The following is a 20924-nucleotide window of genomic DNA, read 5'->3' as shown; positions in this document are numbered from 1 at the left end:
AAATCCATATACACATCAACATAGAGGAATGTAACTCGAAATATTACCTGAATAACGTGCTCTCTGTGTCCCCAATCTACAGAACGTGGCTTCCCTTGTTGTTCCCTTAACCAAAGCTTCTTCTTCCTTGCAAACAACCCTTCCAAAATCAACAATGGTCTTCAACCTTGCTCCAGGCACTCACAATCGAATTAGGGTTTCTTTCAGAGGACTAGGGTGGACAATGACGACCATAAAGTCCCTCATATACGTCCCAAACCTGAACGGTTAGGGTTTTCGCTAAACAGCGCAGACTCGCCGAGTCCATATCCGGATTCGTCGAGTCCAGTCGCGAACCCGCGACCATATCCGCGATCCTACTCGGCGAGTCTAGGCTCCAACTCGCCGAGTCCCCTCTTAAAACACCCAAAATCATAAATATAACAATACCTGGAATTCTGGGCTATTACAGACATGGATGGTAATGTACACACTTATAAGGCATGAATGGTTGCAAAGGGTTTCTCACAAACTCCGGGAGTTGATTATGATGAGACCTTTTCTCTAGTGGCCAAGATTAATTTTATTAGGGTTCTGTTATCCATAGTCGCATTTCATGACTATGAAATATGGCAAATGGATGTCAAAACCGCTTTCCTTAATGGAAAGTTGGCTGAAGATGTTTACATGGTTCAGCCATAGGGTTATGTCAGTACAAAGTACCCCAATAGAGTTTGTAAACCCGAGAAATCCATTTATGGATTGAAACAGGCACCTCGCAGATGGAATCTTTGCTTTGATGAGAAAGTCAAGGAATTTGGCTTTTCAAGGAGTGAAGATGAATCTTGTGTCTATATCAAGGCTAGTGGGAGCATAGTCAACTTTTTGGTACTGTATGTGGATGACATACTACTCATAGGAAATGACATCCCAACTCTGCAGGAAGTTAAGTCCTGGCTTGGGAAGTGTTTCTCTATGAAGGACCTAGGAGAAGCTACCTATATTCTAGGGATAAGGATCTTGAGAGACCGGAGTAAAAGACTAATTGGACTTAGTTAGAGTACATACTTGGATAAGGTGCTGGAGAGATTCGGCATGCAGGACTCCAAGAAAGGAGAGTTACCCATCCAGAGTAACGCCAGATTGAGTAAGACACAAAGCCCTAGTACTAAGGCTGAGGTAGCAGAAATGAGTCGAATACCTTATGCTTCGGCTGTAGGATCGATCATGTATGCTATGACGTGTACTCGACCTGATGTAGCCTTTGCCTTGAGCATGGTTAGCAGGTACCAGGGGAACCCTGGCAAGGCACATTGGACTGCGGTAAAGAATATCCTCAAGTACCTACGGAGGACTAAGGACTGGGTCCTTACCCTCTGTGGGAGTGATGACTTGAGAGTTGTAGGGTATAGTGATGCTAGCTTTCAGACTGATAGGGATAATTTCCGCTCTCAGGCAGGCTGGGTCTTTACCCTAAATGGAGGAGCAATTTCTTGGAAGAGTTCCAAGCAAGAGACAGTGGCTAATTCAACTTGCGAATTAGAGTATATTGCATCTAGCAAGGCAGCAAAGGAGGCGATATGGATGAAGAACTTCATTGGAGACCTTGGAGTTGTACCAGCTATTAAAGAGCCAATGGAAATTTTCTGTGATAGTGAAAGTGTTGTTGCCTTAGCTAAGGAATCAAGGGATCACGGGAGATCCAGACACATCGACAGAAAATGCAATTTCATCAGACATCGAATAGAAGAAGGACTCCTCGTGGCGAAGAGGGTATCATCGGATGAGAATCCAGCAGATCCCCTCACGAAGGGACTGACTCGGGTTAAGCATCTCCAGCATGCTCGGAGCATATGGCTGAAGGATGATATTAGATTTAGTAGTTAGATAACCTCGGAATTTGTAAAGCATAATTAACATTAGATGATGAATAAAAGGTGTTTTATTTATGAGTAAAGTGTTGCTATCTCTTGTCGATCGTTTACTATATTTTTTTTTTGCATGTTTTGACTTCCATAATAATTATGTTTGGTATATCATATTATTCAAACCTCCATAGTCGGTCATATGTCAGAAGTAGGTATGAATCAAGACTGTCATGATTGGTTGCAGAGGTCTAAGGTGTTGGACATGGCTACAACAATCATGAGTGCTCATAAGTTTTGAGCATTGGACTCAACCCACGCTCACTGGAATCACTTCATGGAATTTATCTCGAGTGATCGTGAGACGGTAATATCATATAAGTCTTCAAACCTAGAGATATGATTTGTTACTTATGAGTTGGTTATGCATTGATTGTACGAAAACACATTGGTAACTCGATGTTATAAAACGTGCTCTTGTGTATAATTCAATGAGTGGTAGAACAAGCATATGATTCGAAGTTTATCTATTCCTTCTTGGATTAGAAGCTGATATCTGGGCCCCTCGATGATTTTGTTTTGACCTATGTACCGGGCCTGGTCAGAACTAAGTTGATGTGTTCAATTAAGTTCTTTGTCAAACAAATCGGAAATCGGGAAACAAACTGTTGGACAATAAGTAAGACATTGTTCCATGTATTTGTCCGGCTGATATCTCGAACAGAGGATTATATGATCACTTATCTTAAATGGCATATCATCATCTTCTCAGTTCCGAGAGACCTTGAAAGAGCTACGATTGCCGATCGGTTCCTGAAGTACTGCAGTTATAGTTATTAGACTTATCCAAGTGGGAGACTGTTGGATAAGGTGTCTAAGTCCATAACTATTTCTGGTATGTACTTGACCCGACCCGGCATGGTCCATTTGGGTTGCATGGCACCATGCAATTGGATAGACTAAATGAGAGAAACAACACTTGTGGATTATTAATATATTATAAGTTATAGTATATTAATAATATTATTTAATTAGTTTGATCAATAATTAATTTAGAACTAATTAAGTGATCAAAAGATAACTAATTAAATATATGGGTTGATTATGTAAATCATCCATAACTTGTATAGTGGGCAAAGAGGCTCCATGGATTATCAAGTTGGGTTCCACCCATAGGATGCTCCATGGATGTTCCATGGGAGTTACAAACCAATGGGTCATGGAAATGAAAAGTCATGACACATTAGGGTTTACATGGTGTAACCCTAGATGTGTCAACACTATATAAGAAACCCATTCTCCACCAAAATCGGCTACATATAAGAAACAAGAGGGTTAGGCCGATTTTAGAAGTGTGTATTCTCTCTAAAGTCATTCCAAAAGCATTTGGTGTTGTGTGAAGCATTTGAGGCATCACACTTGGGGTGCTAGGCTCACAAGGTTTCAAGGATCATAAGCAACAACAAGGTAAGTTATTCTATCTTTCATTCAAGTTAAAAATTGTTCCCCATGTATGCTAGATAGGAATATAACCTTGGAATTCAACTTTGCATGATAATTAGACAAACATAGATCCAAGGTTATTAGGGTTGCATGTACACTTAGGAAGTGTTAGAATGCTCAAAACCCATCACTTCTTTCCTCTACGATTGGTTCAACCATGTCAGGCTGTATGGTGTGGCTGCATTCTATAGGGTTTAGTGTTGTTCTCTCGACTATTATGATCCCTTCTTCAGAAGGGAACTCGAGTAATCCATGCACTATATACGGGACCATATGCAAATTCCATAGGCCCATTCTTCCTAAAAACATATTGTAAGGAGAAGACGCCTTTATTATGAGGAAATTTGCTAACCAAGCTCCCATTATCTACAGATCCTTCGTATTGGTGTCTTCCCGTTACTCCAATAATTATTAAAGGCTCAATACCCTGATAATCGAAAGGTACCAAATCATGATGGTTGAACTCGATGTTGACTAATTTTCGCTTCTTGATCGACTTACTACTATCATATCTTCCTATTATCATGGCAATTTCAGCGTCATATATCTGTGCTTGTTCTTTCTTCAGGATACGCTCTCGCCCCTCTTTATGCGTTCAATTTTCCCTTTTTCTCTCTTTAGATTTTCACATTCTTCCGTTGCATGACCCAACTTTTTATGGAAATCACAATACTTGGTCGGGTCCCGAAGGTACTTTCTATTTCTGTCGACATTGCTTTCTTTGCTCAAATTATTGGGAGTGTATGCTTCGTATGTTTCTTGTCGGTATGGTTGGTGCTGATCATGTTGTCTACCTTTGCCACTATGTGGAAATCTTCGATTTTGACTAAACCGAGGATTGTTACCATCAAACAGTATATTATGTTGTTAGGTCCGTTCTTCTCGCCTCCCTCCTTTTGCGATTGTCTTTCCTTTTATTCTTGTTTTTTTTCCTGCACTTTCTGCCTCTTTCCTTAAGAAGTAATTGACTCTGCGTATAATTTCTTATGCATTAACCCATTATCCGCCTACTAATTTGCAAAATAACTCTCCATATAAGAGTTCGTACGTAAACGCTGCTACGATCATGGGGTCTTTTCTCGTTGGCATCTTTCGAATGATTTCATTGAGTCACTTGAAGTAGGCTTTATTGGACTCCCCTTCACGTCGTCAACATGCAAATATCGCGTGTTCCTGTTTCTGGAACATCCTCTTATGAATAAAGCTATTATAACATTTTTGACATAGCTTTTCAAAGCATCATATACTTAGAGGAGCTAAACTTGTTAACCAATATCGACCAGATTTGTCAAAAGTTCCAGCAAAGTATAAGCTTCATAACTTTGGTCAATTGGAATTATCTTGATCGCCATTGAAAAGTTGAGACATGGTGTTTTGCTCATTTCTTTCCATTTGCTGCTTTCTCATGGCTCTGAAGCTTTTGAAAGCTTCGAATTCATCCATATCCAATTCTTCCGCTTCCAAATTATTTTGGCTTATTCATCCACCCTTTACTCATAGGCCTTCCGACGTCATGTTTTTGTTTTTCACCACTGTTGCAATATGTGTCGTTTCTTCAGTCCCTTCAAGATTTTGCATTCTCGGGATAGGACTCACATTGGCAACTTGGCTTTATTCGTTGACTATTTGTTGCAGAGTCATACAGATGACGCCACTTGTTGTGCCCCCGACTTCACCTTCTATCGATTGTATGAGTTAAAGATTCCTTCACGGTTAATAAACCTGGAGACAACAAATAACTTGTAAGCTGATTGGCCGGGAAGGGATCCCGGACCAACGCTCCGATGATAAATTCAGTAATGACCTTAAGAAAATATGTTGTAAGTCATATGGAGCTCAATAGAATGTGTGTGTATGATCACATATCTTGTAAAGTGGTTTTGGTTACTTATTTATAGTATATGTCAGGCGGCGACGACATCTTCATGCGCCGAGCATGTTTGCCATATTGCCGCATTAATGGTCATATACCTGAAGGTATACTCTTATGTACTTGCTAGCCGTCTGACAACTGTTTATTGTTAGCAAAAGGATCCATCAGTCACACATCGTAGTACCGCCTGTATTGCTTTGAGTTCCAATGTCCTTTGATGCTGTTGTGATGACACCTTGTACTTTAGTTGTTACTTTATGTGGTTCGGTACACATGCCTAGTTCGGTATACACTTGGTCCGGTATATACCTGGTCCGATATATACCTGTTGCGGTATATATATACTTGGTTCGGTATATACATGGTTTGATATAGTGAGGGTATGTGCATAGCTTCATGCTAGACTATACCATATTAATGGACGAACGTTACGTGAAATCGTGTCATATGTTAGAATTCCGTTTAACGTTTATGTTTTTGACGACATAGATGATTGAAAATTATCTTTGCAACTATTATATTTTTTGAATGTTTATCGAATCCGGACCCATCAAACTAAATGTATTTTCTAAATTCATTATTTCAAAACTCGATAAATTTCTTTTTTATATATTTTTAAACCAAAAGGTTTGTTCAAGACAAACTTGTTTTAATTGATACCAAACCATTATTATTATTATTATTATTATTATTATTATTATTTTATTTTCATGATTCCAGTGATATTCTGTTGCAATACAAGCATAGTCACCATGATATATTTTAGTAACATGCCAAGGTTCAAAAAATAATATTTTTTTTATAAAAAATCTTAGGATTAGTTAGAAATTTAATCTTCTATTCTAATAAATGAAAATCATTTTTGCTACGTCTTATTTTCTTTTATTTTGTCACATGGTTTTTTCTGTTTCTTTTTTTATTTTTATTTTCTACTTGGTATTTTTTGAGGTTTATGATTTTTTATATTAAATTCCCAAAATTTACAGTTATATATGGAATGTTTGAGTTTTTTTTTTCAACTACTTTATAAAACGTTTAATATTTATATATTAATATTAATTTTCATTTTTAATAAACTGATACGGCGTCTCACAAAAATAAATAAATAAATAATAGTAGTTTTGATGGCGTTGGCTTTTATTTGGTTCTACAAGGTTTTTGCGCCAATATAGAAAGAAGCCAAAGAGGAAAAAAATATTATCACTGTGTCCAAACACTCCTTATAGGCTCCAGCCTAAAACCCTCTTCCCTCCATCTCTTCAAAAACCACCACTCTTTGGAGGGAGATATCATCTCACAAAACCGCCGCCGGATAACCACAACCGCTGCATCCATGGCGTCTTCCGTCAATCGTCCTACCGATCTTGAATTGGCTCAGGTAGCGGCCATCCTCGGTTCCGACAACTCACAATTCGAAACCCTAATCTCCCACCTCATGTCCGCCGCCAACGACCAGCGTTCACAAGCCGAAACCCTATTCAACATATGCAAACAGAATCATCCAGATACGCTCGTCCTCAAGCTCTCGCAACTCCTCCATTCCTCACCTCACGCCGAAGCTCGTGCTATGTCTGCCGTTCTTTTGCGCCGCATCCTCACCATCGCTTCCGATGAGTCTCAATCGCAAACTCTGTACCCTTCTCTTTCGCCTACCACCCAATTAACCCTGAAATCAACCTTGCTCGAGTCCGTTACTAGAGAATCATCTAAATCTATATCCAAAAAGCTATGTGACACTGTTTCCGAGCTTGCATCGTTGGTTTTGCCTGAAAATGGATGGCCGGAGCTTTTACCTTTCATGTTTCAGTGTGTTACATCTGGAAATCCTAGGCATAGAGAGAGTGCTTTGTTGATTTTTGCACAATTAGCTCAATACATTGGAGATACACTTGTGCCTTATCTAGACACTTTACATGCTGTTTTTCTAGGATGTTTAGGCACAGGGACAGATCCCGATGTAAGAATTGCAGCCTTAAGCGCTTCAATCAATTTCATTCAGGCTCTAGAGGAAGCCTCAGATAGGGACAAACTCCATGATTTGTTGCCTTTAATGATGCAAACATTAACAGAAGCATTGAACTCAGGGGAGGAGTCCACTGCACAGGAGGCTATAGAGTTGCTAATTGAATTAGCAGGCACCGAACCCAGGTTTTTAAGGAAACAAATAGCCGAAGTTGTGGGTGCAATGTTGCAAATCGCAGAGGCTGAAACTCTAGAAGAGGGAACTAAGCATTTGGCAGTTGAGTTTGTGATTACTTTGGCTGAAGCTAGGGAGAGGGCACCAGGGATGATTAGGAAGTTGCCACAGTTCATTAAGAGATTGTTTGAGATACTGATGAAGATGCTACTGGATGTTGAAGATGACCCTGCTTGGCATAGCGCTGAGGTTGAACATGAGGATGCAGGGGAGTCTAGCAATTACAGCGTTGGTCAAGAATGCTTGGATAGACTTTCTATGTCTTTGGGTGGAAATACCATTGTTCCTGTTGTCTCCGAGATTTTGCCAGCTTATTTAGCTGCTCCAGAGTGGCAGAAGCACCATGCTGCACTCATTGCATTGGCTCAAATTGCAGAAGGGTGTTCAAAGGTACCATTTTTAATAATTTTTTGTTTTGGTTTCCATGTACATCACTGTTGATGACATTTTGTAATGAAATTGTTGTGTTATTATTGCAACTTATTCTTTTTGTTTTCTCATCGATTCAGGTCATGACAAAGAACTTAGAGCAAGTTGTGTCAATGGTGTTGAACTCATTTCAAAATCCTCACCCTCGTGTTAGATGGGCAGCCATCAATGCAATTGGTCAACTGTCAACAGACTTGGGCCCAGACTTGCAAAACCAGTATCATCATCTTGTTCTTCCAGCACTAGCTTCAGCAATGGATGATTTCCATAATCCACGAGTTCAGGTGAGTAAAGATACTACTAATGAGTAATGATATGTTTTTATCTTTATATCTGTATCTGTACATTTCATTGTTGTATCATGTATGCATGTTTTTCAGGCACATGCTGCTTCAGCAGTTCTCAACTTCAGTGAAAATTGTACATCAGAACTTCTACAACCTTACTTAGATGGGATTGTGGGGAAATTACTTGTACTTTTGCAGGTATATATATTTTGTAGTAACCTTAAAAGATATGAATATATGAATACTGAATCATTTTTGTATTTCCAGAATCCAAAGCAGATGGTGCAAGAGGGGGCTTTGACTGCTTTGGCATCTGTTGCTGACTCATCTCAGGTATTATTCATCATTTCATCTTCATATTCTCTCATTAACTTGTTTATTTTCTTTAAATTGGTTCTCACATAGTTTATGATTTTACAGGAGCATTTTCAAAAGTATTATGATGCAGTTATGCCATACTTGAAAGCTATATTGATGAATGCAACTGATAAAACCAATCGTATGCTTCGTGCCAAATCCATGGAGTGTATTAGTTTAGTTGGAATGGCTGTTGGAAAAGATAAGTTCAAAGATGATGCTAAACAGGTATACTTTTATATATTTATATATGTAGTTTACGAATGTTTTTATATTTTCATCTTGGAAACTTATAATTTGTTACATGATTCAAGGTTATGGATGTCCTTATGTCACTTCAAGGTTCCCAATTGGAGACAGATGATCCAACAATAAGCTACATGTTACAAGTATGCTTCTTTTCTTTTTCTTAAATTTTTTAAAACAGATTCATTTTGAATTAAAGATTATAATTTATACATTTATTGTTTGTAGGCATGGGCAAGACTCTGCAAGTGCCTAGGGCAAGATTTTCTCCCTTACATGAATGTTGTGATGCCACCATTGCTTCATTCTGCTCAACTTAAACCAGATGTTACAATTACTTCTGCTGATGATTCAGATGATGATATTGATGAGTCTGATGACGAAAGGTGTGATTTTCAGTTAATGACCATTTTGCCCTTCTGTTTGTGAGTAACGAATGGCTGTTGATATTGCAGCATTGAGACTATCACACTTGGAGATAAGAGAATAGGGATCAAAACTAGTGTCCTCGAGGAGAAAGCTACAGCATGCAACATGCTTTGTTGCTATGCTGATGAATTAAAAGAAGGGTTTTTCCCATGGATCGATCAGGTGAAAATGAAATGAAATACCTTTTTTACCCTTTGTTATCTTTTTACATTTTGGCTTAACTTTTTAATAAAAACCAATGCAGGTTGCACCAACATTAGTACCACTTCTTAAATTCTATTTCCATGAAGAAGTTAGGAAGGCTGCAGTTTCAGGTGAAATGAAATACCTCTTTTACCCCTGATAACTTAATGTTAATGTTTATCTAAATGTTGACTTTTTCTTTGACTTTTTAGCTATGCCTGAGCTTATTCGATCAGCAAAACTAGCTGTTGAAAAGGGGCAATCTCAGGGTCGCAATGAGTCATATGTAAAACAGCTGTCAGACTATATCATACCAGCTTTAGTAGAGGCTCTTCACAAGGTTATTTTCGTCATTCTCCCTATTTGTTGACTTTCATTTGTTCATATAACAAGATTATGAATCTTTATTTTATTGACTTTTGGTTTTTAGGAACCTGAGACTGAAATCTGCTCAAGTATGATTGATTCAATCAAGGAGTGTGTGCAAATCTGTGGGCCCCTTTTAGATGAAAATCAAGTTAGAAGCATTGTTGAGGAGATAAAACAGGTGATCACTGCCAGCTCAGCAAGAAGAAACGAAAGGGGCGAAAGAGTCAAAGCAGAGGACTTTGATGCAGAAGAAGGGGAAATGTTGAAAGAAGAAAACGAGCAAGAGGAAGAACTTTTTGATCAAGTATACGCTCTTATATTATATAATCTATTTTTTATTTTTTTATAAATCTGTTTATGCTAATAAATTATTCTAAATATATTTTCTTTTTTGTTAAATCTAGGTTGGTGATTGTTTGGGTACTCTACTCAAGACTTTCAAGGCCCCATTTCTACCTCTTTTTGATGAACTCTTGCCTTACTTGATGCCATTCTGGGTGAGTATCGAATAACATTAATTATAATATATATATATATTTTTTAAATAATTATTTTTCTTTTTTAGTTTTTATACAAAATACTAACAATAAGCCCTACATTTTAAATTTAGGGCAAGGATAGGACCTCTGAGGAGAAAAGAATAGCAATTTGCATATTTGATGACGTGGCAGAGCATTGTGGAGATGCAGCTCTAAAGTAAAAGCTTTTTTCATTCTTTTGTTACTTTAGTATCATTATTTTAAAAAAAAATTATAATTTTTATATCTTGTTACAGATATTATGAAACTTTTCTACCCTTGGTGTTGGAGGCATGCAATGACACAAGCACAGATGTTCGCCAGGTCAGCATAATTTAATTCAATATCAAACTATTATCATTTTATTTTTTTTATTTAATTCTAATTCTAAATAATAAATATATTTGTGTGGCTTTCAGGCAGCAGTTTATGGTGTTGGAATTTGTGCAGAGTTTGGTGGAGCTGCATTCAGACCTTTTGTTGGTGGTAGGATTTTATTTGCTATAATAATAAAAAAGAAAAATAAATAATAAACAAATTTAATGAAAGTAAGTTGCTATTTTTTCTTTTTTTCAGAGGCTCTTACAAGATTAGATGGTGTGATAAGAAGGCCAGATGCATTACATGCAGATAATGTAATGGCATATGACAATGCAGTTTCAGCTCTTGGCAAAATATGCCAATTCCATCGTGATTCCATCAATGCTGCTCAGGTACTTTTTTTTTTCTTTTTAACAAAATCTACATTTTTGGTCCCTCAGTTTGGCTTATATTTACAATTTTGGTCCCAAACTTCTCAGATTGTTCCAGCATGGCTAAACTGCTTGCCACTAAAAGGAGATTTAATCGAGGCGAAAGTGGTCCACAATCAGCTTTGTTCAATGGTGGAAAGATCGGATGGGGAACTGTTAGGCCTTAACCATCAGTATCTTCCGAAAATAGTCTCCGTCTTTGCGGATGTACGCTTTTAGTCCCTCGACTTTTTTCTTTCTTTCTCGTTTCATATTTTTTTAATTTTTTTTTGTGGTGTTAGGTTTTATTTGCTGGGAAAGATTTGGCATCTGAAGAAACAGTTGGGCGAATGATTAATCTGTTAAGAACACTTCCACCATCTACCTTGGCTTCAACTTTCTCATCTTTACAACCTCAACAACAGCTTGCTCTTCAATCTGTGCTTTCATCTTAAGTCTTGAATTAAAGGTTTTGTATGATTTTGGTAAGTGTGTGCATTATTTGTTTTTATTTATGGTTGATTCATTTTTGCATGCATTTGGTGTTGAAAGTGAGAGAAATAGGTTTAGGGAATGAATGAATTTTGCATATAGATACTACAAATCGTTTTTGTTTATTTTGTCATGAGAGAGATGAAAGAGTTTTGTATTGGTTTTGGATGTTGAGATTTGTGACTTGTATTTAAGGATTTTAAAAATTTGGTGGTTTTATTTTGGTTTGATCATTGATGTGATATTGTGATGTTACAATATTAAAAATATATAATAAGTGAATAGTTTGTGTTTATATATAAATCCATGAATATGTATATAGTAGGAATAGTGTCGTTTTCCACACAACGGCATAAAACCAACATTTTTAAATAATAAAAAAGGTTCGAGTCATTTTGTTTTATATACTGATTTGAAATAGTATGTTATTCCCACTTGTTAACTTTTAAACATAATTATGTTGGCGTAATCTTAAAAAGGCATGTTAACCACTTCTGACGTTGTCATATTAAAGATCATATTTGTTAGGTATTAACAAAAAAACCCATTGGATTATTCCTTTTTATCTCCTTTAACTTAAAGATCAATTAGTTTTTTATATGGCCTTAACCCTTGTTTTCTCGGATTTAACAAAATGACGAAATGTTTACAAAAAATAAGCTCGCAAATTACGAGATAAGACAAAAAGGGCCCACAAATCACCACATCAAAAGTTCACCCTTGTTGCACTTAGGTTGTTTTTTGTCCCCATCATCGTGAAAAATGAGCAAAAATCATCTTATTTTTTACAATTGTGGATTGTAAATGCTCCTGTGTTGCAAGTAAGTAATCATTAATTCTTCATTTTTGTATAGATGTAACAATTGTAAATGTTTCAAGAACATTATGGCGAATATGGTTTACATTTTAGGTTATTTTGTATTTGTTATTGTAGTTCTATAAGCATACATTATTATTTTCCATACTAAAATTGAAGTAGTTTTAATAGAACATGAACTGGAGTAGTGTTAATAGAACAAGAATTATCAACATGAATTATGAACACATTCGTGAGTGCGAGCATATAAGACAACATGTCTGCAAATGATGCAAATTCTCACAATGTTGTTTTTATCGCAAGTGTTTGATATTATTTGCGTAGTTGTAACTATATATTTTCGTGAGATTGTAACTGTATTTTCACGAATATTTCAATACCTAGTTATATTCTTTAAAATAGCATTTGAACTAGGGTTATTACCCAACCCTATTGTCCATCAAAGACAAGGTGCACTTTATAGACAAAATAAAGGAGATTTTGTCTCATTCTCTAGCTTGTATGTCCCTAATTATGGCTTCATGTTTTGGGTCCTTGTTAGAACTTCGAAACACGAATAGGCTTCTACTAAGAACCCATACAATGCAACCAAAAGGCTCCTATCCCAACATGTGTTACCCTCTTCCTTATACATCCATATGAGGTAATTTCGATATTGACATTAATTTCTAATCACAAAATATTACCTTCGTTTATTAGGATGTTACTAAACATCCACGACTGCAACATACACCAAACAAAGGTGAACTGTTGTTTCAATGCCAAATAAGGACCAAATAGAAGTCCCCTTGACCTCATCTATACATAAGAAGATGCTTATCCCTCACTAGTCATGGTACATATGAGGTAAGCATGACAATGATAAAGACCATAGTGCATGGATTGCAAACCATTCGGATCAAGCTTTTAGACAACATTATGCGACTTAGGGGGTGTTTGGATAAATTAGATTATAACTTATTAGCTTATTTGTGGTGGGAATAAGCAATAAACAATATGCAAGGGGGGAGATGCTTATTAAAATCAGCATATTTAGCTTATCCCTACCACAATAAGCTGATTTTTAAAGATTCCTATCAAAACACTTAAACTTAACTTATTATGGTGGGAATAAACAATAAGCAATAAACACCCTCTTTTTTCTCTATCCAAACACCCCCTTAGTAAAGAAATATACGAGGTCTTTATGCAGATTAGATAGGAAACCGAGTCCTATGAGAGCTTAGAGTAACACTGAGGATGATATCGATCTAATATGCCACGAGGATGGATAATTATGACCATATGCACTCGAGAGACAAATTTGTTGGTTATGTTAGTTGGATAAATAATTCCATAAGCATCATCAACAAATTGATTTCAATTCTTAATCACAAAATATTATCTTAATTATTTACATATTAGGTTTTGGTTCTTGTATTCATATGTATCTACTTGAGTCAACTACTCCAAAATTCTATTTGTCCTAGAAACCCGGCTCAATTTTCTCAATTAAAAAAACAAATAAAAGATGCTAAAAGAATATAATGAAGATTAACACTAGGGCAAAACAAGTGAAAACACATCGACTATTTTATTGACCTCTTTCCACAGGTAATCATGTTTTTCTTTCATCCCTTGGAAAATTGTATTGACGTTTAAGACAAGTCCAAACATAGAATTGAATTTAAAATATTTGTCATTTTCTCTAATTAAACACTTTCTGGTTGAGACTCTGGTATTTGGGGTTATCTAGATGATATCTAATTTTCCTCCACGTGGCAGTATATTAGAGTATCTTCCCTTTTTTCATATCGAAATCTGACCCATTAAACTTCTTTTATCTCCGAAACACCCCCTAATGTTTACCAATAAATGATAACTTCTACATTAAGTATACAACAAAATAATTAATTTGGTTATTAATTTATAGAGATTTTAATTTATTTTTCCTTATTTGGTAGGCTTAATTTATTTTTACATAAGCCTTGTTACGAATCAAGGCTCAAAAAAATTATACAAATAATAGAAACCAAATGCATGTGACCTTCATTCCAAGCAAATCTCGAGGCCTTCTTTGTTCAAATACGCACCTACAAAGAGTAAAAAAAAACATATATAAATACTTTTGAAACTCAAGTGTCTTTTTATCAAAAACAACATAAATCAGGGTCCAACTTTGTCCAATACAAAATTACAAGGGTAATAATTTAGAAAATACAAAAAGGTTGTGTAAGATTTACAATACTTTACTTCCCATGCATATGCTTGGTCTTATATGACCAAGTCCATTATAGAGGTTAAATTGACATCTTAGCCCTCTTGTTATATCAGGTCCATACCCATGTCCAAGGGTAAATCAGTCATCTAACCACATGGAATGTTTAGTATAAAAATAGCAACTTGGTCTTTCTAATTAGGAATAATTTGTCTTCTTAGAAAACTAAAAGAATGTTCAACGCTAAAAACAAACACTAAAAACAAACATACCATAGAAACCTCAGAAATCATGTACACACCTATACATACACCCTATATCTATATCCATATATATATACACACCAACAGAAAGTAGGGAAACACATAGAAGTTAGAACAAGTGAACAACACTCTTGAATTCACATTCAAAATTTCAATGGAAATCCAATTCCAACAACAGCCAAGAGTGTCGAAACCGAGGGGTAAAAACGGAAGTTCAAACAACAAATTTGTCGGAGTAAGGCAAAGACCTTCGGGTAGATGGGTGTCTGAGATCAAAGACACAACACAAAAGATCCGAATGTGGTTAGGGACTTTTGAAACCGCAGAAGAAGCAGCTCGAGCATACGATGAAGCCGCCTGTCTTCTTCGCGGCTCCAACACGCGTACAAATTTTATCACTCACGTCTCGCATAACTCCCCGATCGCGTCCCGGATCCGTAATTTACTCAACTCAAAGAAAATCGCAAAAAAACGAGATCAAGATTCTTCCGTTCCCTCGGTCTCAAATACTGCGTCCACCACTTCCAGTATCAATATCAGTATCAGTACCAGCACCAGCATCAACACTAGTATCAGTACCAGTACCAGTACCAGTACCGGTAGTAATAGTGACAGTAACAGTGACAGTAGTAGTGAGAGTAACTGTAAGTTGTTTGATGATGCGTATAAGCCGGATTTGAGCAAGTGTTGTTCCGGAACATTTGATAATTCGTGGGGTTATGGAGGAAGGATTGATAATATGGAGTTTAGTGAATTTGAGAGGATGAAAGTGGAAAGACAAATATCGGCTTCGTTGTATGCGATGAATGGGGTTCAAGAATATATTGAGACTGTGAATGATCCAAATGAAGGAATATGGGATCTTCCTCCTTTATGTTCTTTGTTTTGTTGAAGTTTCTAGTGTTTTTTTATTTTAGGATTTAATTGTGATTCTTGAAATAACAAGGGAGAGTTTTGAAAATGTGAAATGATGTATGTAGATGTTCTTGCTTATTGCTAATATGTAAGATTTCAACATAGTTTCATTACAAATCATTTGAAATATCAAAATATTGATTTCTTGATTTGAATTATATTTTTAAGAATTAAGACATAAGACATACCTCTTATTCTTCTTCTTCTCCTTCTCCCTGATCCTCTTCAGCATCTTGACCAACTTCCTCATAATCTTTCTCAAGAGCTGCAAGATCTTCACGTGCTTCAGAAAACTCACCTTCTTCCATTCCTTCACCAACATACCAATGCACAAAAGCTCTTTTTGCAAACATCAGGTCAAACTTATGGTCAATCCTATTAAACACCTCAGAAACAGCTGTGTTGTTACTTATCATACACACTGCACGTCTAGTTTTAGCAAGATTCCCTCCAGGCACCACCGTAGGTGGCTGGTAGCTTATCCCACATTTGAAACCAGTCGGACACCTGACACACAAACAAAATTACCATTTTACCCTTCCATTCATTCCACCAAATGTGAATCAAACAAAACATACATACCAATCAACAAACTGAACAGTTCGTTTAGTCTTCATGGATCCAACAGAAGTATTAACATCTTTTGGAAGAACATCTCCACGATACATCAAACAACAAGCCATGTATTTCCCATGTCTTGGATCGCATTTAGCCATCATACTTGCAGGCTCAAACACAGCATTGGTGATCTCAGAAACAGAGCTTTGTTCATGGAAGGCTCTTGCAGTTGAGATGACAGGGGCATAAGAGGAAAGCATGAAATGGATACGAGGGTATGGGACAAGGTTGGTTTGGAATTCGGTGATGTCAACATTAATAGCTCCATCAAACCTTAAAGAAGTGGTTAAAGATGAGATGACTTGAGAGATTAAACGGTTTAAGTTTCTGTAACTTGGTCTTTCAATGTCTAAAGCCCTCTTGCATATGTCATATATGGCTTCATTGTCTAGAAGTACAACCACATCTGTGTGTTCTAGAAGGGAATGAGTTGATAATACACTGTTAAAAGGCTCAACAACTGCAGTTGACACCTGTAACAAATTTACAAAAATGAGAAAGTTATAACTTATAACTTATATATTTTATATATTATATAACCTGTGGAGATGGAAAGATACTGAAACCAAGTTTAGGTTTTTTCCCATATTCTACTGATAAACGTTCTAGAAGCAAAGATCCAAGGCCTGAACCAGTGCCACCTCCAACAGCATTGAAAACCATGAATCCTTGTAAGCCAGTACAGTTTTCAGCTAATTTTCTCACTCGATCAAGACATGTGTCAACGATTTCTTTTCCCACTGCATATATGAATTGAAAGAAATTTAAATATGATGTTGTGATTTTGAAATATGGTTATGAATCTGTTGATTATTGGTTTGCTTTTGTTACCTGTGTAATGGCCTCTGGCGAAGTTATTAGCTGCATCTTCTTTGCCAGATATGAGTTGTTCAGGATGGAAGAGTTGTCTGTAGCTTCCATTTCTGACTTCATCAATGACAGTGGGTTCTAGGTCAACGAATACAGCTCTGGGGACATGTTTTCCAGAGCTGGTTTCACTGAAGAAGGTGCTGAATGAATCGTCTGAAGTGCCTCCTCCACTGTTCTCACTGTATAATCAACAACTCATGATATGAATGACCCTCTTAGAAGAGAGAATCGATTAATAATCAAACACATCAAAGAGTACAGTAGTATGTAGAAATAGGACAACAAGATGTTGAAGGAAACTTGTGTTGTATGCATGATCACAAGCCATCATTAGGTTCTAATATTAAGTTAAAGTTATCATATATTATACTGTTTAGATGCATATCTTGTAACCTTCTGTTTCATGCTGTAAAGAAGCTGCTGAGATTAAGTGCAAAATTAGGTTTCTTTCAAATTATGATCAAATAAACGAAATTGTTGTATCACAAACACCAAAATCAATTCAGTAGATTCGATTTTAGAATTCATAGATCGACCAAAAACTATTACGAAAACTGAATGCCATCTGTGCCATATATAACCATATAATGCGTGTCTGATTGCATCAAGCATTGTTCTATTTGACGCAAGCCCTAAAATGGATCAAACTTACATTATTCCTATTTGATACAAACCCTAAGAACAAACAAATTTATATAGCTTAGAAATGTAACGGATTCGAATTTCCTCTTCCATTCCTTCATTCAAATCTCAAATGAATAATCAAATCCACGATACAAACAGCAAATTCTGATAGAAACAAAGCAGCACGAAGAACATGCACATACCCTTGCAGGAATCCATCGTTTTGAATTCCGTGTTCGAGACAATAAAGCTCCCAGCATGCATTGCCGACCTGAATCCCTGCTTGACCAATGTGTATGCTAACGATTTCTCTCATATTTATGTGCTAAAAATGTGATGATTTCTTCTGGAAATCCAATTGAAGAAGAAGAACAACAGATGGAGAATTGATCGAAATAGAAATGTGAAGAGAAAAGAAAAAGAAACTAATCGGGAAAGCGGTTGATACGGGATCCCAGTCGTTGGTTATTTATAGTTGGCGCCAACTTTCTTTGTTTTCGCTGTGCGTTGCACCTCCATTGTCTCTTATGCGTCCTCACAATTCACCAATCAATTTTTTCTAAAATAATTATTTTACATATTATTTTAAAAAAAATATATAAAAGATAAGTAAATAAAGACAGTAAAAGAAAAATATTATAGGCTAATGTTTTAATATATTAAATTATTAATTGTATCTCATATTTTCACTGTGTAAAACATCTTTTCCTTACATGATTATTTATTTTATTAAATGAAATGAGTTACGTAGTGACGATAAAAAGATTTTATCATATGAAAAGTTATAATTACTGTAAAAAATGGAAGATGGAAGCATAATAAATATGATATGATTCATAAAACTAGTGAAGATCTTAAGATCATGACAAGTGAAAAAAGAGGGGCTAGTTTGTATTACTTTAAAGATGAGGGTGTTTATCGTAACTTGACTTCCAATATTTTGCTAGAGCGATGATAATAATGAAGCTCATGGTTGAAATCAACAAACGCCAGATAAGAAGAGCAACCGGAGTCGGCATAAAAATGGGTGGTTTGAAAGCGGTGGCAGTCATCACCGGCGGCGAAAGCTCCGTCAAAGGGTCTCTTCAGTTCTTCCAGGAAGCCAATGGTCTCTCATCTCTAGTACCACTGTTTGTGTCTGTGAGTTTTTGTATTGAGATTTGAGGGTTTGTTCTTCGAGCACCCGGTTTTCATTTTCGATTAACGAAAAACTATCAGGAAAAAGCTCTGTCAGTTGTTATATTTCTCTACATCTGTGATTTTGCAGTTCAATTGCTACTCTGTTTTCCATGGATTTCGCTCAATGATTTTGTGTGTTTGAAAAACAGGGGTAACTCATGTGAGTGGTAAAATAACAGGGCTCAAACCAGGTCTTCATGGATTCCATATTCATGCTCTTGGTGATACCACTAATGGCTGCATCTCCACAGGTACTCCTTATATCCACAGCACTTCGTTTTTTTTTTGGCATCGAGAGTTTAAATTTTCAGTTCTAAATTATGAATTTGACCTAGGTTTTTTGAACTATGCATTGAGATCTGATCACTTGATTTTGTTTACTTTTGTGATCATACTCCAAATTATGGTTAGATAGGTCCGATTTTCCTACCTTTTCATGTGTGATTTTGATATAAAATCAGGACCTCATTTCAATCCATTAAAGAATGATCATGGAGCTCCTCAAGATGATGTACGCCATGCAGGCGATTTGGGTAACATTGTTGCTGGTGAAGACGGTTTGTGCTCTTTGACCCATAAAACCATCAAATTTAGGCTCTGTGACATTTTGGCTATGTGGGTCCCATTTGGGAGAAATTATAACGGGAACCATAAAAATGAAAGATTCATGATAAAGAATGAAGAAAATGGTGTAAATAATAGAACCCTAATGTTCTCACTTCGCATTTAACCATTTTTATTCATTTTGCAGGAATTGCTAATGTATCAATTGAGGATAAACATGTATGCATCTTATAACTCACATGTAGCTAGTTTTGTAATCTTTAATGGGGAAAATTGAAGATACCTTGATTAAGGAGATAATCAGATTGTTTATTTATTTTTATTTTTTTAATTGCTTTATCCTTTGAAACCTTGTATAGATTCCACTAATTGGGCAGCATTCCATTTTGGGGAGGGCAGTTGTTATTCATGCTGATCCTGATGATCTTGGAAGAGGTAAAAACTTATCGTTCATGACATAATCTTAGAAATCATTAAACTATTGATCATCATTTCAAGGGTATTCTTGGAATTAGTTATTTACTAATAAGTTGTGTTTTTTTGTGTGATAGGTGGACATGAACTTAGCAAGACAACTGGTAATGCTGGTGCTAGAGTTGGTTGTGGTAATTATTTGCATCTTTCCCTCTTGAATAATACTAAAGATTCTAAGAATGGATCAAGGGCATTCATGTCTTTTACATAGATGAGAGAGAATCCCGTTCCTACATTGTTCTGGTTTTTCGGATGTACAAGAAACTGCAATGTTCTGTCATGTCTTGTCATGTTACTGTGTAACAGATGGCCTACATGATTTGAATTTGTTGCTCATTGTCTCAATCAGCTAATGTTCTTGACAAAGAAAACTAAAGTTTTTTTCATTGTTCTTTAACAGGTGTTATTGGACTTCAATCTTCTGTGTAAGCTAGGCTCCTTTATACTTTGTACAATATGCATATACTTGTTGATCATGTTATGAGATCCTAAAAATGAACTAAAGAAGCATGTTTGTTATTAGTTCACTTGCTTTGGTTGAATTTTTGACTTGTTTGTTTATGGTATGCATAAGAAGAAAAGGAACATGGCTGTAGATGAAGTATTGAGTCAAGGTATCTAGTTGTTGAGCTAAGGAAGCAAACTCATTAGGTCGTTACTTAAAGAAGAAACACCACTAAACCCTATTTCAATTGCTTAAGGGATTACTTAAAGAAGAAAACAAATAAAAACCCAACTCATGTAAAACAAGGTCTTATAAATCTTTGCGGCTGTTAATGACATTTCCACTATGTTTTTTTGACGAGAAAATGACTTACGAGCCCAACAAAGTTTCCAAACCGTTTAAAAAACCTCAATCATGTTTTGTCTGTTCAAAAAAACCCAACAAACTTGACATTTTGTCTAAAAAGTCCAATATAAAAGAAATAGATGACGTGGCTTATT

General features: G+C 36.1%; 4 protein-coding genes across 5 annotated transcripts; 3 read left to right on the top strand and 1 right to left on the bottom strand.

Annotated features, from left to right (window-relative positions):
* Positions 1 to 6385: 6385 nt before the first annotated feature.
* On the top strand, positions 6386 to 11678 carry LOC111893183 (uncharacterized). The gene is made up of 18 exons (XM_023889254.3): positions 6386 to 7807; positions 7927 to 8130; positions 8227 to 8331; positions 8401 to 8466; positions 8554 to 8718; positions 8805 to 8879; positions 8965 to 9122; positions 9192 to 9327; positions 9410 to 9479; positions 9561 to 9688; positions 9779 to 10021; positions 10122 to 10214; positions 10328 to 10413; positions 10493 to 10559; positions 10655 to 10721; positions 10812 to 10948; positions 11036 to 11194; positions 11269 to 11678. Exons 1-18 carry the CDS (start codon positions 6554 to 6556, stop codon positions 11419 to 11421), a joined length of 3366 nt encoding a protein of 1121 aa, XP_023745022.1. The 5' UTR covers positions 6386 to 6553; the 3' UTR covers positions 11422 to 11678.
* A 2473-nt stretch (positions 11679 to 14151) lies between these two features.
* On the bottom strand, positions 14152 to 18285 carry LOC111893191 (tubulin alpha-5 chain). Its single transcript, XM_023889263.3, has 6 exons — positions 17966 to 18285; positions 17100 to 17317; positions 16809 to 17008; positions 16233 to 16741; positions 15839 to 16157; positions 14152 to 14347 (listed from the first exon to the last, which is right to left on the bottom strand). Exons 1-5 carry the CDS (start codon positions 18076 to 18078, stop codon positions 15842 to 15844), a joined length of 1356 nt encoding a protein of 451 aa, XP_023745031.1. The 5' UTR covers positions 18079 to 18285; the 3' UTR covers positions 14152 to 14347; positions 15839 to 15841.
* Positions 14818 to 15817, top strand: LOC111893201 (ethylene-responsive transcription factor ERN1). The gene has a single exon (XM_023889272.3). It carries the CDS (start codon positions 14890 to 14892, stop codon positions 15625 to 15627), a length of 738 nt encoding a protein of 245 aa, XP_023745040.1. The 5' UTR covers positions 14818 to 14889; the 3' UTR covers positions 15628 to 15817.
* Positions 18286 to 18707: 422 nt separating the features above from the next.
* LOC111893211 (superoxide dismutase [Cu-Zn] 2) lies at positions 18708 to 20521 on the top strand. Of its 2 annotated transcripts, XM_023889280.2 has the most exons (7): positions 18708 to 18870; positions 19091 to 19192; positions 19403 to 19498; positions 19693 to 19724; positions 19865 to 19940; positions 20057 to 20110; positions 20380 to 20521. In XM_023889280.2, exons 1-7 carry the CDS (start codon positions 18714 to 18716, stop codon positions 20406 to 20408), a joined length of 546 nt encoding a protein of 181 aa, XP_023745048.1. In that variant the 5' UTR covers positions 18708 to 18713; the 3' UTR covers positions 20409 to 20521. The 2 variants fall into 2 exon arrangements, with proteins under 2 accessions (XP_023745048.1, XP_023745051.1); XM_023889283.2 differs by lacking the exon at positions 19403 to 19498.
* The last annotated feature ends 403 nt before the right edge of the window (positions 20522 to 20924 follow it).

The sequence above is a fragment of the Lactuca sativa genome, chromosome 2 (assembly GCF_002870075.4).
Source record: "Lactuca sativa cultivar Salinas chromosome 2, Lsat_Salinas_v11, whole genome shotgun sequence".
NCBI classification, from domain to species: Eukaryota; Viridiplantae; Streptophyta; class Magnoliopsida; order Asterales; family Asteraceae; genus Lactuca; species Lactuca sativa.
Note: the sequence above shows the minus strand (reverse complement) of the source record. Positions and strands in the feature narration are given on the sequence as shown.